Here is a 17,965-nt window from a genome sequence, read left to right on the forward strand (position 1 = left end):
GATGTCTGTGAGTATAACAGAACTCATATGGCAGGCGAAAATCTGAGAAAACTCCAACCAGGAAGTGGGACATCTGAGGTTTGTAGTTTTTCAAAGCTTGACCTACCGAATACACATTGAGAAATGGATGAGATTGCACTTCCTAGGGCTTCCACTAGATGTCATCCGTCTTTAGAAACTGGTTTGAGGATTGTACTATAAAGGAGGGGCTCATGAGACCTCTTTGAGTCAGTGGTCTGGCAGAGAGCCTTGGTCTCCCAACAGTTACCACTCGTTCCAGTGCTTTTCTGAAGACAAAGGAATTCTCCGGTTGGAACGTCATTGATGTTTTATGTTAAAAACATCCTAACTATTGATTCCATACATTGTTTGACATGTTTCTAAAGGACTGTAATGGAAATTTTTGAGTTTTTGTCTGGATGAAGTGCCTGCGCCTCATGAAGTTGAGAATCACCAGCAGCAAGAGCGACATCATTGATGCATACAGAGAAAAGAGTCAGCCCGAGGATTGAACCCTTGTGGCACCCCCATAGAGACTGCCAGAGGTCTGGACAACAGGCACTCCAATTTGACACACTGAACTCTGTAAGATAAGTAGTTGGTGAACCAGGCTAGGCAGTCATTTGAGAAACCAAGGCTGTTGAGTCTGCCGATAAGAATATGGTGATTGACAGAGTCGAATGCCTTGGCCAGTTCGATGAATTCAGCTGCACAGTATTGTCTCTTATCGACAATGGTGGTTATGATATCATTTAGGACTTGTGGCTGAGGTGCACCCGGGACCAGCTCGGAAACCAGATTGCACAGAGGAGAAGGTACAGTGGGATTCGAAATGGTCGGTGATCTATTTGTTAACCTGTTGTGGCTGCAATCCCCCGATCGGGATAAGTGTCATCAACAACCGCTGAATAGCATAGCGCTACATACAATAAATATTACTATAAATATTTATATTCATAAAATCACAAGTGCAATATAGGAAAACACAGATTAGCCTTGTGTTAATCTACCTGTCGTGTCAGATTTTGAAATTATGCTTTACAGAGAAAGCAATCCAAGCGTTTGTGTAAGTTTATCGATCGCACAATAAAACATTAAGTACACTTAGCATCAGGTAGATTGCTTTTCTGATTTTCGTGACCAATCAAATTAATCATTTACCTTTGATGATCTTCGGATGTTTTCACTCACGAGACTCCCAGTTACACAAAATGTTCCATTTGTTTCATAAAGATGATTTTTATATCCAAAATACCTCCGTTTGTTTGTCGCGTTATGTTCAGAAATCCCCAGGAAAGAGCGGTCACGACAACGCAGACAAAAATTCCAAATAGTTTCCATTATGTCCACAGAAACATGTCAAACTTTTTTATAATCACGTTTTTAAAATATATAATCGATAATATATCAACCGCAAATGTCTTTTACAGTAGGGGAGGTAGGGAGTGTTTGACAGTGATGAGTGGTGGTCGCTTGACCACAGACCCATTACGGACGCAGGCAAAGATGTCGTGATCGCTGAGATCCTGGTTAAAGACAGCATAGGAGTATTTGGAGGACAGGTTGGATAGGATGATGTCTATGAGGGTGCCTGTGTTTACGGATTTGGTGTTGTACCTGGTGGGTTATTTGATAATTTGTGTGAGATTGAGAGCTTCATGCTTAGATTGTAGGATGGGCGGGGTGTTAAGCATGCCCCAGTTTAGGTCACCTAGCAGCAAGAGCTCTGAAGATAGATGGGGTGCAATCAATTCACATATGTGTCCAGGGCACAGCTGGGGGCAGAAGGTGGTCTAAAGCAAGCGGCAATGGTAAGAGACTTGTTTCTGTAGAGGTGGATTTTTAAAAGTAGAAACTTAAAAATTGTTTGGGCACAGACTTGGATAGTAAGACAGAACTCTGCAGGCTAACTCTGCAGTAGATTGGAACTCCGCCCCCTTTGGCAGTTCTATCTTGTTGGAAAATATTATAGTTAGGGATGGAAATGTCTTCCTAAGCCAGGATTCAGACACGGCTAGGACATCTTGGTTGGCAGAGTGTGCTAGGGCAGTGAATAAAAAAAACTTAGGGAGGAGGCTTCTAATGTTAATATGCATGAAACCAAGGCTTTACGGGGAATGGGAGTGGAGCTAGGCACTGCAGGGCCTGGATTCACCTCTACATCACCAGAGGAACAGAGGAGGAGTAGGATAAGAGTACGGCTAAAGGCTAAAATAACTGGTTGTCTAGTGCGTTCGGAACAGAGAGTAAAAGGAGCAGGTTTCTGGGCACGGTGGAATAGATTCAAGACATAATATACTGACAAAGGTATGGTAGGATGTGAATACAGTGGAGGTAAGCCTATGCATTGAGTGACGATGAGAGAGATATTGTCTCTAGAAACATAACAGGCGAGGTCACCACATGTGTGGGAGGTGGAACTAAAGGGTTAACTAAGGCGTATTGAGCAGGGCTAGAGGCCCAAAACAGCAATGGACAATGCATATTGACGTTAGGGTGAGGCATGGGTAGCCGAGTTATTATAGAAGTCCAGTGAGTGGCTTCAGGCAGCTAGCGGGTCGTTTCTAGCAAGCTAGCAGAAGAGCCCTTGAGGGACGTCGTGACGGAAGAAAGTCTGTTGTGGCCCATGCAATTACGTCGGCAGACACATAAGCAGGGCTCCTTGTGGTAAACCAAGCCAATTGGCAAAATTGGTATCGTGGCCAAAGAATTTGTCCAATGGCCCTCTTAACATCAACGGGGCTGTAGTGGAGCGGGTCGAGAGTTTCAAGTTCCTTGATGTCTACATCACCAACGAACTATCATGGTCCAAACACACCAAGACAGTTGTGAAGGGGGCAAAACAAAACATTTGAACCCCTCAGGAGAATGAAAAGATTTGGCATGGGACCCAGATCCTCAAAAGGTTCTACAGCTACACAGTCAAGAGCTTCCTAACCGGTTGCTCTGCCACCTGGTATGGCAACTGCTCGGCATCTGACCGTAAGGCACTGCAGAGGGTAGTGCGTACGGCGCAGACTGGACAACTGACGTGATTCGCCTGAGGGGGTCTCTCAACTGGCTCCATCCACTGAATGCCCATCCGCTAGCCGCAGCCCGCGAGCTGTCTAGAGCACATCGGACTGTTACCGTAACTTCTTCGATATAGGGGGCGCTCTTTTAATTATTGGATAAAAAAACGTTCCCGTTTTAAACAAGATATTTTGTCACGAAAAGATGCTCGACGATGCATATAATTGACAGCTTTGGAAAGAAAACACTCTGACGTTTCCAAAACTGCAAAGATATTATCTGTGAGTGCCACAGAACTGATGCTACAGGCGAAACCAAGATGAAATTTCAAACAGGAAATGCCCCAGATTTTGAAGGCGCTGTGTTCCAATGTCTCCTTATATGGCTGTGAATGCGCCAGGAATGAGCTTACACTTTCTGTCGTTTCCCCAAGGTGTCTGCAGCATTGTGGCGTATTTGTAGGCATACCATTTTACACTACATCTACCAGGAGCTTGCTTGGTGTCCTCCGTCGCAATTATTGCGTAATCTCCAGCTGCGTGTATTTTTCCATTTGCTTCCGAGGAGAAACCCAACTGCCACGAATGATTTATCATCGAATAGATATGCGAAAAACACCTTGAGGATTGATTCTAAACAACGTTTGCCATGTTTCTGTCGATATTATGGAGTTAATTTGGAAAAAAGTTTGGCGTTGTAATGACTGAATTATTTATTTATTTTCTTAGCCAAATGTGATGAACAAAATGAAGTGATTTCTCCTACACAAATAATCTTTTTGGAAAAACTAAACATTTGCTATCTAACTGAGAGTCTCCTCATTGAAAACATCCAAAGTTCTTCAAAGGTAAATGATTTTATTTGAATGCTTTTCTTGTTTTTGTGAAAATGTTGCCTGCTGAATGCTAGGCTTAATGCTATGCTAGCTATCAATACTCTTACACAAATGCTTGTGTAGCTATGGTTGAAAAGCATATTTTGAAAATCTGAGATGACAGTGTTGTTAACAAAAGGCTAAGCCTTTGAGTGAATATATTTCTTTCATTTCATTTGCGATTTTCATGAATAGTTAACGTTGCATTATGGTAATGAGCTTGAGGCTATGATTACGCTCCCGGATACGGGATTGCTCGACGCAAGAAGTTAATGGGGTTCTGTTCGGCCCCCCTTTTCATGTAGTCCACGATCAGCGCCTTTGTCTTGCTCACGTTGAGGGAGAGGTTGTTGTCCTGGCACCACACTGACTGTTCTCTGACCTCATCCCTATAGGCTGTCTCATCGTTGTCGGTGATCAGGCCTACCACTGTTGTGTCATCAGAAAACATAATGATGGTGTTGTAGTCGTGTTTGGCCACACAGCCATGGGTGAACAGGGAGTACAGGAGGTACACAACCCTGAGGGGCCCCAGTGTTGAGGATCAGCGTGGCAGATGTGTTGCTACCTACCCTCACCACCTGGGGGTGGCCCATCAGGAAGTCCAGAATCCAGTTTCAGAGGGAGGTGTTTAATCCCAGGGTCCTTAGCTTAGTGATGGGCTTCATGGGCACTATGGTGTTAAACGCTGCGCTGTAGTCAATGGACAGCATTGATGTTGAGATGTGTCTGTTACTTGAACTCTGTGAAGCAGTTATTTGGGATGCAATCTTTGCAGAGGTAACTCTGGGTCTTCCTTTCCTGTGGTTGTCCTCAGGAGAGCCAGTTTCATCATAGCGCTGATTGTTTTTACGACTGCACTTAAAGAAACGTTCAAAGTTCTTGACATTTTCTGTATTGAGCTGTTCTTGCCATAATATGGACTTTTACCAAATATGGCTATCTTCTGTATACCCCCCTACCTTGTCACAAGACAATTGATTGAAATTCCATAAATTAACTTTTTGAAATGCATTCATCAAGCTGGTTGAGAGAATGCTAAGAGTGTGCAAAGCTGTCATCAAGGCAAATGGTGGCATCTTTGAAGAATCTCAAATATAAAATCAAAATCAAATGTTTTATTTCATAGTTTTGATTCTAAAACCCTTGAATAAGTAAGTGTGTCGAAACAATTGAGTGGATATATATACATATATATATATATATATATATATATATATATATATAAAGGACAGAGACACTTCTGAAACAATTTCCTTTAGATTTGAATGCAATGTGTTTGTATGGGCTAATAGCAATTAAGGCAATTTTTATTTTATTTTAATCTTTTTTTACATATTTTTGGGAATGTGTCATGTCTTATTATATCTTGTTCCTGTTCTTTCTCTTCACTCTGTCTCTCTCTGCTGGTCTTATTAGGTTACCTTCTCTTTCTCTCCTTCTCCAGCTGTTCCTCATCTCCTCTAACTACCTCGTTCACCCTTTCCCCACCTGTTCCCTTTTTTCCCTCTGATTAGGTCTCTATTTCTCTCTCTGTTCCTGCTACTTTCGGTGTCAGATTCTCGTTTGAGTTTCTCATGCCAGAAGCAAGCTATCGTCTCGTTTGCTTCATCCTTGTCCTATCCTGTCGGAATCTGCCTGGCAGGTGCATCCTGTACACTACTAACTGTCTTTCGTTTGCACTGTGTCCAGTTCATCTGATGCTACGTGAGATCAGGTACCACTGTTCCTCTATGACCCGCGTCTACCCAGAGCGACCTGCAGCCTGTCGCCGCTAACCCAGCTATTCTCCTCTGCTGCTAAGGGGACTCTCTTGTTATTTATCAGAGGGACTTTATGTTTCATTTATCGCCCTCTCTGCGGGTTGTCTATTTTGCCGTTATCAACGTCTGAAGAGGATCTATGTCTTTCCTGTGTTCTCATTAAAGAACTCTGTTTTTGTTAAACCGCTTTTGGGTCCTCACTCAAGTGCACAACAGAATGCTTCAAAGTGCTGGTTTTATTTGGAACCATTTAAAAAAAATCCCTAGTGGACTCTAGTGGAGTGTGTATGGCAGGGTCTGTCAGGGACACATCTCCTGCTCATCAAATATACATTAAAGTGCCTCTCTTTGAACAGCTGTACTGTTGATACTTGATTAAATATTAACCACTTATTGTACCTAGAAATCCCCGCACTTAAACATACAACTGCTGATCCAGAGGATGCAATGCAACAGGATACACACACACATGATTCATTAACTATTTTGGGGGTTTGTGTGATGTGTGTGTCTCTCTCTGTGTGTGTGTGTCTCTCTTGCTCTGTGTGTGTATCTCTCTCTGTGTCTCTGTGTGTCTCTGTGTGTGTGTATGTCTCTCACTCTGTGCGTGTGTGTGTGTGTGTGTGTGTCTCTCACTCTGTGTGTGTGTGTGTGTGTCTCTCACTCTGTGTGTGTTGTGTGTCTCTCACACTCTGTGTGTGTGTGTGTGTCTCTCACACTCTGTGTGTGTGTGTGTGTGTGTGTCTCTCACACTCTGTGTGTGTGTGTGTGTCTCTCACACTGTGTGTGTCTCTCACACTCTGTGTGTGTGTGTGTGTGTGTGTGTCTCTCACACTCTGTGTGTGTGTGTGTCTCTCACACTCTGTGTGTGTGTGTGTGTCTCTCACACTCTGTGTGTGTGTCTCACACTCTGTGTGTGTGTGTCTCACACTCTGTGTGTGTGTGTGTCTCACACTCTGTGTGTGTGTGTGTGTCTCACACTCTGTGTGTGTGTGTGTCTCACACTCTGTGTGTGTGTGTGTCTCTCTCACTCTGTGTGTGTGTGTGTGTGTGTGTCTCTCACACTCTGTGTGTGTGTGTGTGTCTCACACTGTGTGTGTGTGTGTGTCTCACACTCTGTGTGTGTGTGTGTGTGTGTCACACTCTCACACTGTGTGTGTGTGTCTCACACTCTGTGTGTGTGTGTGTGTCTCTCACACTCTGTGTGTGTGTCTCTCACACTGTGTGTGTGGCTCTCACACTCTGTGTGTGTGTGTGTGTGTGTGTGTGTCTCTCACACTCTGTGTGTGTGTGTGTGTGTCTCTCACACTGTGTGTGTGTCTCTCACACTCTGTGTGTGTGTGTGTGTGTGTCTCTCACTCTGTGTGTGTGTGTGTGTCTCTCACTCTGTGTGTGTGTGTGTGTCTCTCACACTCTGTGTGTGTGTGTGTGTCTCTCACACTCTGTGTGTGTGTGTGTGTGTGTGTCTCTCACACTCTGTGTGTGTGTGTGTGTGTCTCTCACACTCTGTGTGTGTGTGTGTGTGTCTCTCACACTCTGTGTGTGTGTGTGTGTCTCTCACACTCTGTGTGTGTGTCTCACACTCTGTGTGTGTGTGTCTCACACTCTGTGTGTGTGTGTGTCTCACACTCTGTGTGTGTGTGTGTCTCACACTCTGTGTGTGTGTGTGTCTCACACTCTGTGTGTGTGTGTGTCTCACACTCTGTGTGTGTGTGTCTCTCACACTCTGTGTGTGTGTGTGTGTCTCTCACACTGTGTGTGTGGCTCTCACACTCTGTGTGTGTGTGTGTGTGTCTCTCACACTGTGTGTGTGTGTGTGTCTCACACTCTGTGTGTGTGTGTGTGTCTCTCACACTCTGTGTGTGTGTCTCTCACACTGTGTGTGTGGCTCTCACACTCTGTGTGTGTGTGTGTGTGTGTGTGTGTGTGTGTGTCTCTCACACTCTGTGTGTGTGTGTGTGTGTCTCTCACACTGTGTGTGTGTCTCTCAGACTCTGTGTGTGTGTGTGTGTGTCTCTCACACTCTGTGTGTGTGTGTGTGTCTCTCACACTCGGTGTGTGTGTGTGTGTGTGTGTGTGTGTCTCTCACACTCTGTGTGTGTGTGTCTCACACTCTGTGTGTGTGTGTGTCTCACACTCTGTGTGTGTGTGTGTGTCTCACACTCTGTGTGTGTGTGTGTCTCACACTCTGTGTGTGTGTGTGTCTCACTCTGTGTGTGTGTGTGTCTCACACTCTGTGTGTGTGTGACACAATGTGTGTGTGTGTGACACAATGTGTGTGTGTGACACAATGTGTGTGCCACACACACACACACACACACACACACACACACACACACAGAGAGAAAGACACAGAAAGAGAGACACAGACACACACACACACACACACACACGGAGACACACACACAATGAGAGAGACACAGCCCCACAGAGAGAGAGAGAGACACACAGAGAGAGATTTGACACACAGAGAGAGGGACCCACAGAGAGAAAGAGTGAGAGAGACACACACAGAGAGTGACACACATACATAAAGGGAGACAAACACAGAGAGAGACACACAGAGAGAGAGAGACACACACACACTGAGACACACACACACACACAGAGAGAGAGCGACACACACAGAGAGAGAGACATGCACACATAGTGAGACACCAGGAGAGAAAGAGAGATACAGAGAGAGAGAGACACAGACACAGAGAGAGAGAGAGAGACACACACAGAGAGACACACACAGAGAGAGAGACAGAGCGAGAGACACACACATAGAGATACACACACACACACACACAGACACGCACACAGAGAGAGAGAGACACTGTCACGCCCTGGTCGAAGTATATTGTGTTTGTCTGCATTTATTTGGTCAGGCCAGGGTGTGACATGGGTTTTTTGTGGTGTGTTTTGTCTTGGGGGTGTGTAGCATTGTCTATGGCTGCCTGAGGCAGTCATATTCTTTGAGTATTTCGTGGGTGATTGTTCCTGTCTCTGTGTTTGTTGTCACCAGATAGGCTGTATAGGTTTTCACCTTCCGTTTGTTGTTTTTGTATAGTTCGTTTTTACATTCCTCATTAAACATGTCTCAAAAATACCACGCTGCATGTTGGTCCGCTTCTCTTCCACCAGACGAAAGCACACAAAGAGAGAGACACAGACCCACAGAGAGAGAGACACACACACACAGAGATATTTGATACAAAGAGAGAGACACACACACAGAGAGAGAGAGAGAGAGACACCGAGAGAGAGAGACACACACAAAGAGAGAGAGAGAGAAAGACAGACACACAGAGAGAGAGACACACACAAAGAGAGAGAGAGAGAAAGACAGACACAGAGAGAGAGAGAGAGACACACACACATAGAGGGAGACAAACAGAGAGAGAGAGAGAGAGAGAGAGAGAGAGAGAGATATAGTGAGACACCAGGAGATAAAGAGAGATACAGAGAGAGAGAGAGACAGAAAGAGAGACACAGACACAGAGAGAGAGAGACACACACACAGAGAGAGACACACACAGAGAGAGAGACAAAGAGAGATACACAGACACACACACACAGAGACACACAAACAAAGAGAGAGACACAGACCCACAGAGAGAGAGAGACACACACAGAGAGATAATTGAAACACAGAGAGAGATACCCAAACAGAGCGAGAAAGAGAGAGAGACACACACCCATAGTGAGACACCAGAAGAGAAAGAGAGATGCAGAGAGAGAGAGTCACACACACACACACACACACACACACACACACACACACACACACACACACACACACACACACACACACACACACACAGAGAGAGACACACACACAGAGAGACACACACACAGAGAGAGACACACACAGAGAGAGACACACACAGAGAGAGAAACACACAGAGAGAGAGAAACACACAGAGACACAGAGAGAGAGAGACTCACACACACACACACAGAAGCACAGAGAGAGAGAGAGAGAGAGACACACACACACAAAGAGAGACAGAGAGACACACACAGAGAGAGACTCTCAAACAAAGAGAGACAAACACACAGAGAGATTGACACACACACAGAGACCCCAAAAAAGGAGTTAAAAAGAGAGACACATACTGAGAGAGAAACACACACACAGAGAGAGGGTCACACACACACAGACACACACAGAGAGAGAAACAGAGAGAGAGACACACAGAGAGAGATAAATACAGAGAGAGAGAGACAATTACAGAGAGAGAGACACACACAGAGAGAGAGAGACTCACAGAGAGACACAGAGAGAAAGAGAGAGAGACACACACAGAGAGACAGAGAGAAACAGAGCGAGAGAGACTCACACAGAGAGAGAGATACACACACACAGAGAGATACACACAGAAATAGAGACACACACACACAGAGAGACACACACACACAGAGAGACACACACACACAGAGAGACACACACACACAGAGAGACACACACAGGGAGACACACACCGAGAGAGAGACAGAGAGAGAGAAAGAGAGAGAGACACACACACATAGAGAGAGATGCACACATAGAGAGAGAAGCACACAGAGAGAGAGAGACACACAGAGAGAGACACACCTAGAGAGATAAATACAGAGAGAGAGAGACAATTACAGAGAGAGAGAGACACACACACACACACACACACACACAGAGACACACACAGAGAGACACAAAGAGAGAGATACACACCGAGAGAGAGACAGAGAGAGAGAAGAAGAGAGAGAGACACACACACACAGAGAGACGCACAAAAAAGAGAGAGAGAGACACAGATTGAGACGCACACACAAACACCAAGAGAGAGACACACACACACAAAGAGAGACACACACACGTAGAGAGAAAAACACACACAGCGAGAGAGAGACAGAGAGAGAGACACACACAAAGAGTGAGAGACACACACAGAGAGACACAGAGAGAGAGTGAGAGAGAGAGAGAGACACACACAGAGAGAGACACACAACAGGGACACACACAGAGAAGGAGACACACAGAGAGAGTACACACACAGAGAGAACACAGAGAGAGAACACAGAGAGAGTACACAGAGAGAGTACACAGAGAGAGTACACAGAGACACACACACCCAGACAAACACATAGAGAGAACACAGAGACACACACACACACACAAAGTGAGACAAACACACAGAGAGAGACACACACACATAGACACACACAGAGAGAGAAACACAGAGACACACAGAGAGAGTTCAGAGAAATACACCAACTAATGCATGTAGGGCAGAATTGGGCCGTTTTCCAGTAATAATGAAAATACAGAAAAGATCATTAAAATTTTGGCTACATCTGAATTCAAGTCCAAATTCAAGTCTGCAATTTAAATCACTTCAAACCCAAGAGCTGAGCCCAGAAACGAGCCCTCTCAGTCAGCTGGTGTTGGACCTCACCAACCAAGCTGACACCAGCACTGCTTCAAAAGAAAGAATTCCAATAAGCAAAATCATGAACCAATCAAAGGAATCATATTTACAACATTGGAAAAATGAAACAAAATCCCAAAGCCGACTAAATTGCTATCTGACCCTAAACAGAGAATATGAATTGGCTGATTATCTCTACTCTGTCAGAGATACGAAGCAGAGACAGATCCTTACCAAGTACAGGCTGAGTGACCACCGATTGGCAATAGAAACCGGCAGACATAAAAAGACATGGCTACCCAAAGAGGAGCGTGTATGTGGTCACTGCATAACAGGGGAGGTAGAGACAGAGATGCACTTTCTCCTTTACTGTGATAAATATTCCTCACAAAGAGATTCATTATTCACAGAAATTACTAAACATATTCCAAATTTTTACAAATTGAACCCAGAGGAAAAACTAAGAATCCTCATGGGCGAAGGAGCAATGGCTCCTCTTGCAGCCAAATATGTATTTTCCTGCCATAGCCTGAGGGACACTGAATAATAACATCTGCATAGTAAGCAGTAACTTAATTGTTATTGCTATTATTGTTATTACTGTAATTATTATTATTTTTGTATTTAATTTTGTATTATTATTTAATACACTTTTATATTTTATATTTGCTATCATTTAGAATTTTGTTACAATGTATATTGTATACATTGTTGCTTTGGCAATATTGACACAATGTTTTTCATGCCAATAAAGCAGTTTGAATTTGAATTTGAATTTGAGAAACACACACAGAGAGAGACTCACAGAGAGAGAGAGACACACACACACAGAGAGAGAGACACACAAAGAGAGACACACAGAGAAAGAGAGAGACCAACACAGAGAGACAGAGAGAAACAGAGAGAGAGAGAGATACACACAGAGAGATACACACACAGAGAGATACGCACACGTAGAGAGAGAGACAGAGAGAGAGACACACACACAGAGAGAGACCCAGAGAGAGAGCGAGAAAGAGAGAGAGAGAGAGACACACACAGAGAGACACACACAAAGAGAGAGACACAGAGAGAGAGGGAGAGATAGAGACACACACAGAGAAAGAGACAGACAAACTCACAGAGAGAGACACACACGCAGAGAGTTAGGCACACAGAGAGAGAGAGAGACACACAAAGAGAGAGACACACACACAGAGAGAGAGAGGGAGAGAGAGAGAGACAAAAACAGAGCGATAGTGAGACACAGAGAGAGAGAAACATACACAGAGAGATACACAGAGAGTGAGAGACACAGACAGATATAGATGGAGCCACACAGATGGAGAGAGACACACAGAGAAGAAGACACACACAGAGAGAGACAAACACAGAGAGAGAGCGACACACACACAGAGAGAGAGACACACAGAGAGAGAGAGAGAGAGAGAGAGAGTGTGTGAGAGAGAGAGAGAGACACAGAGAGAGACACACAGAGGTAGAGACACACACACAGAGAGACACACATACAGAGACATTTACATTTACATTTAAGTCATTTAGCAGACACTTATCCAGAGCGACTTACAAATTGGTGAATTCACCTTCTGACATCCAGTGGAACAGCCACTTTACAATAGTGCATCTAAGTCATTAAGGGGGGGGGGGGGTGAGAAGGATTACTTATCCTATCCTAGGTATTCCTTGAAGAGGTGGGGTTTCAGGTGTCTCCGGAAGGTGGTGATTGACTCCGCTGTCCTGGCGTCGTGAGGGAGTTTGTTCCACCATTGGGGGGCCAGAGCAGCGAACAGTTTTGACTGGGCTGAGCGGGAACTGTACTTCCTCAATGGTAGGGAGGCGAGCAGGCCAGAGGTGGATGAACGCAGTGCCCTTGCTTGGGTGTAGGGCCTGATCAGAGCCTGGAGGTACTGCGGTGCCGTTCCCCTCACAGCTCCGTAGGCAAGCACCATGGTCTTGTAGCGGATGCAGCTTCAACTGGAAGCCAGTGGAGAGAGCGGAGGAGCGGGGTGACGTGAGAGAACTTGGGAAGGTTGAACACCAGACGGGCTGCGGCGTTCTGGATGAGTTGTAGGGGTTTAATGGCACAGGCAGGGAGCCCAGCCAACAGCGAAAGTGCAGTAATCCAGACGGGAGATGACAAGTGCCTGGATTAGGACCTGCGCCGCTTCCTGTGTGAGGCAGGGTCGTACTCTGCGGATGTTGTAGAGCATGAACCTACAGGAACGGGCCACCGCCATGATGTTGGTTGAGAACGACAGGGTGTTGTCCAGGATCACGCCAAGGTTCTTAGCGCTCTGGGAGGAGGACACAATGGAGTTGTCAACCGTGATGGCGAGATCATGGAACGGGCAGTCCTTCCCCGGGAGGAAGAGCAGCTCCGTCTTGCCGAGTTCAGCTTGAGGTGGTGATCCGTCATCCACACTGATATGTCTGCCAGACATGCAGAGATGCGATTCGCCACCTGGTCATCAGAAGGGGGAAAGGAGAAGATTAATTGTGTGTCGTCTGCATAGCAATGATAGGAGAGACCATGTGAGGTTATGACAGAGCCAAGTGACTTGGTGTATAGCGAGAATAGGAGAGGGCCTAGAACAGAGCCCTGGGGGACACCAGTGGTGAGAGCGCGTGGCAGGAGACAGATTCTCGCCACGCCACCTGGTAGGAGCGACCTGTCAGGTAGGACGCAATCCAAGCGTGGGCCGCGCCGGAGATGCCCAACTCGGAGAGGGTGGAGAGGAGGATCTGATGGTTCACAGTATCGAAGGCAGCCGATAGGTCTAGAAGGATGAGAGCAGAGGAGAGAGAGTTAGCTTTAGCAGTGCGGAGCGCCTCCGTGATGCAGAGAAGAGCAGTCTCCGTTGAATGACTAGTCTTGAAACCTGACTGATTTGGATCAAGAAGGTCATTCTGAGAGAGATAGAGGAGAGCTGGCCAAGGACGCACGTTCAAGAGTTTTGGAGAGAAAAGAAAGAAGGGATACTGGTCTGTAGTTGTTGACATCGGAGGGATCGAGTGTAGGTTTCTTCAGAAGGGGTGCAACTCTCGCTCTCTTGAAGACGGAAGGGACGTAGCCAGCGGTCAGGGATGAGTTGATGAGCGAGGTGAGGTAAGGGAGAAGGTCCCCGGAAATGGTCTGGAGGAGAGAGGAGGGGATAGGGTCGAGCGGGCAGGTTGTTGGGCGGCACCGTCACAAGAAGCGAGATTTCATCTGGAGAGAGAGGGGAGAAAGAGGTCAGAGCACAGGGTAGGGCAGTGTGAGCAGAACCAGCGGTGTCGTTTGACTTAGCAAACGAGGATCGGATGTCGTCGACCTTCTTTTCAAAATGGTTGACGAAGTCATCTGCAGAGAGGGAGGAGGGGGAGGGGAGGAGGATTCAGAAGGGAGGAGAAGGTGGCAAAGAGCTTCCTAGGGTTAGAGGCAGATGCTTGGAATTTAGAGTGGTAGAAAGTGGCTTTAGCAGCAGAGACAGAGGAGGAAAATGTAGAGAGGAGGGAGTGAAAGGATGCCAGGTCCGCAGGGAGGCGGTTTTCCTCCATTTCCGCTCGGCTGCCCGGAGCTCTGTTCTGTGAGCTCGCAATGAGTCATCGAGCCACGGAGCGGGAGGGGAGAGACCGAGCCGGCCTGGAGGATAGGGGACATAGAGAGTCAAAGGATGCAGAAAGGGAAGAGAGGAGGGTTGAGGAGGCAGAGTCAGGAGAAAGGTTGGAGAAGGTATGAGCAGAGGGAAGAGATGAAAGGATGGAAGAGGAAAGAGTAGCGGGGGAGAGAGAGCGAAGGTTGGGACGGCGCGATACCATCCGAGTAGGGGCAGTGTGGGAAGTGTTGGATGAGAGCGAGAGGGAAAAGGATACAAGGTAGTGGTCGGAGACTTGGAGGGGAGTTGCAGTGAGGTTAGTGGAAGAACAGCATCTAGTAAAGATGAGGTCGAGCGTATTGCCTGCCTTGTGAGTAGGGGGAAGGTGAGAGGGTGAGGTCAAAGAGAGAGAGGAGTGGAAAGAAGGAGGCAGAGAGGAATGAGTCAAAGGTAGACGTGGGGAGGTTAAAGTCGCCCAGGACTGTGAGAGGTGAGCCGTCCTCAGGAAAGGAGCTTATCAAGGCATCAAGCTCATTGATGAACTCTCCGAGGAACCTGGAGGGCGATAAATGATAAGAATGTTAAGCTTGAAAGGGCTGGTAACTGTGACAGCATGGAATTCAAAGGAGGCGATAGATAGATGGGTAAGGGGAGAGAGAGAGAATGACCACTTGGGAGAGATGAGGATCCCGGTGCCACCACCCCGCTGACCAGAAGCTCTCGGGGTGTGCGAGAACACGTGGGCGGACGAAGAGAGAGCAGTAGGAGTAGCAGTGTTATCTGTGGTGATCCATGTTTCCGTCAGTGCCAGGAAGTCGAGGGACTGGAGGAGGCATAGGCTGAGATGAACTCTGCCTTGTTGGCCGCACGGCAGTTCCAGAGGCTACCGGAGACCAGGAACTCCACGTGGGTCGTGCGCGCTGGGACCACCAGATTAGGGTGGCCATACGGCCACGCGGTGTGGAGCGTTTGTATGGTCTGTGCAGAGAGGAGAGAACAGGGATAGATAGACACATAGTTAACAGGGTACAGAAGAGGCTACGCTAATGCAAAGGAGATTGGAATGACAAGTGGACTACACGTCTCGAATGTTCAGAAAGTTAAGCTTACGTAGCAAGAATCTTATTGACTAAAATGATTGAAATGAAACAGTACTGCTGGAGTAGGCTAGCTGGTAGTGGCTGCGATGTTGACACTACACTAATCAAGTCGTTCCGTCGAGTGTAATAGTTTCTACAGTGCTGCTATTCGGGGGCTAGCTGGCTAGCTAGCAGGGTTGATTGCGTTCCGTTACTTAAAAGAACGACAATAGCTGGCTGGCTAACCTAGAAAATCGCTCTAGGCTACACAATTGTCTTAGATACAAAGACGGCTATGTAGCTAGCTAGCTACGATCAAACAAAACAAACCGTTGTACTGTAATAGTTACTACAGTGCTGCTATTCGGGGGCTAGCTGGCTACTACGTTAGAAGAACACAATAGCTGGCCAGCTAACCTAGAAAATCGCTCTAGACTACACAATTGTCTTAGATACAAAGACGGCTATGTATCTGGCTACTACGATCAAACAAATCAAACCGTTGTACTGTAATGAAGTGAAATGAAAATGTGATACTACCTGTGGAAAAGACAATGTTGACCGGGTAGTTGGAGTTCAATTCGGTAGAGGTTGGCTAGCTGTTGGCTAGCTAGCTAGCAATTTCCTACGTTAAGGACGACAAATAGCTGGCTAGCTAACCTCGGTAAATTAAGATAATCACTCTAAGTCTACACACTCTAAACTGCACAATTATCTTGGATACGAAGACAACTATGTAGCTAGCTGACACTACGCTAATCGAGTCGTTCAGTTGAGTGTAATAGTTTCTACAGTGCTAGTGGACAGTGGATGTTAGCTAGCTGCTTAGCTGCTTAGCTAGCTGCTTAGCTAGCTGCTGGGCAGATACGTTAGGACGACAAATACGATAATTATGCAATTGTCGTTGATACAAAGACGGCTATGTAGCTGGCTAAGAAGAAATTGCTAAGATTAGACAAATCAAACCGTTGTACTATAACGAAATGTAATGAAAAGTTATAAAAAGTTATACTACCTGCGGACCGAAGTGTAGATGCGGCCGCTCGCTCCAACCGGAACCAGAAAAACAACAACTAGAAAACAACAACTAAATCCTGAAATCCAGACAGCTCAACTGTCAAAAATCTGCGTAGTTTCTAGAAAACACTGTTTCATCCCTGAGCTTATGTTGTCTGTCCTGTGGTAAAGGCCTTTTGTTTGACAGGCGATGTGCGATGCTTCCTCACTGTCTACTACACAGTACTGCCTTTGAAACATCTGGAACACTCTGGGACTTAACAGTAATCTCCTTGGCTAGCTACAGTCAGAAACACGGTCCTAGAACTCCAATAGTCTAAAATAAGTGTGCTGCTTTTCTGAAATGCTGTGTGCTTTACCACGGAGGATAGGGTGAGACGTTCTGTAAGCCTCTTACATACACAGAGCGAGAAACACACACAGAGAGAGAGACACACAGAGAGATACACAGAGAGAGAGACAAACACACAGAAAAATGGAGAGAGATACACACAGAGAGAGAGAGAGACACACACACAGAGAGAGACACAAACATAGAGAGAGAGATACACACACAAAGAGAGAGAGAGAGAGAAAGACACACACACACACACACACACACACACACACACACACACACACACACACACACACACACACACACACACACACACACACACACACACACACACACACACACACACACACACACACAGAGAGAGAGAAACACACACAGAGAGACACAAACAGAGAGAGAGAGACAGACAGAGACACACACACAGAAAGAGGTAAATGCAGAGAGAGAGAGACACAGAGAGATAGAGAGAGTCACACACACACACACAGACACACACACAGAGAGAGAGAGAGACACACACACACACACACAGATACACACACACACACACTTACACACAAAGACACATACACACAAAGAAAGACACACAGAGAGAGACACTCACAGAGAGAAACACAGAGAAATTGAGACACACACAGAGACACACACACAGAGAGACAACCACAGAGAGAGAGATATAGACACACACACAGATACACACAGAGAGAGAGAGAGACATACACACACAGAGAGAAAAAGAGAAACAGAGAGAGAGACACACACAGAGAGATTGAGAGACACACACACAGAGAGAAAGAGACACAAACAGAGAAAAAGACAAACAGAGAGAGAGAGAGAAAGAGACACACACAGAGAGAGGCACACACACACAGAGAGACATACACACAGAGAAAGACACACAGAGACAGAGACACA

At 46.1% G+C, this 17,965-nt stretch overlaps 1 protein-coding gene across 1 annotated transcript; it reads right to left on the minus strand.

Annotated features, from left to right (window-relative positions):
- Window positions 1–1,424: 1,424 nt before the first annotated feature.
- Window positions 1,425–17,480, minus strand: LOC135532583 (keratin-associated protein 5-1-like; the record flags this gene model as incomplete). Its single annotated transcript, XM_064960341.1, has 6 exons — window positions 1,425–1,617; window positions 4,123–4,211; window positions 9,182–9,252; window positions 9,414–9,667; window positions 16,709–16,711; window positions 17,227–17,480. Coding segments are annotated over 6 exons (864 nt in total), but the record flags the coding sequence as incomplete, so codon positions are not given.
- Window positions 17,481–17,965: the final 485 nt, after the last annotated feature.

Source organism: Oncorhynchus masou, chromosome 1 (genome assembly GCF_036934945.1).
Source record: "Oncorhynchus masou masou isolate Uvic2021 chromosome 1, UVic_Omas_1.1, whole genome shotgun sequence".
Lineage (NCBI taxonomy): Eukaryota > Metazoa > Chordata > Actinopteri > Salmoniformes > Salmonidae > Oncorhynchus > Oncorhynchus masou.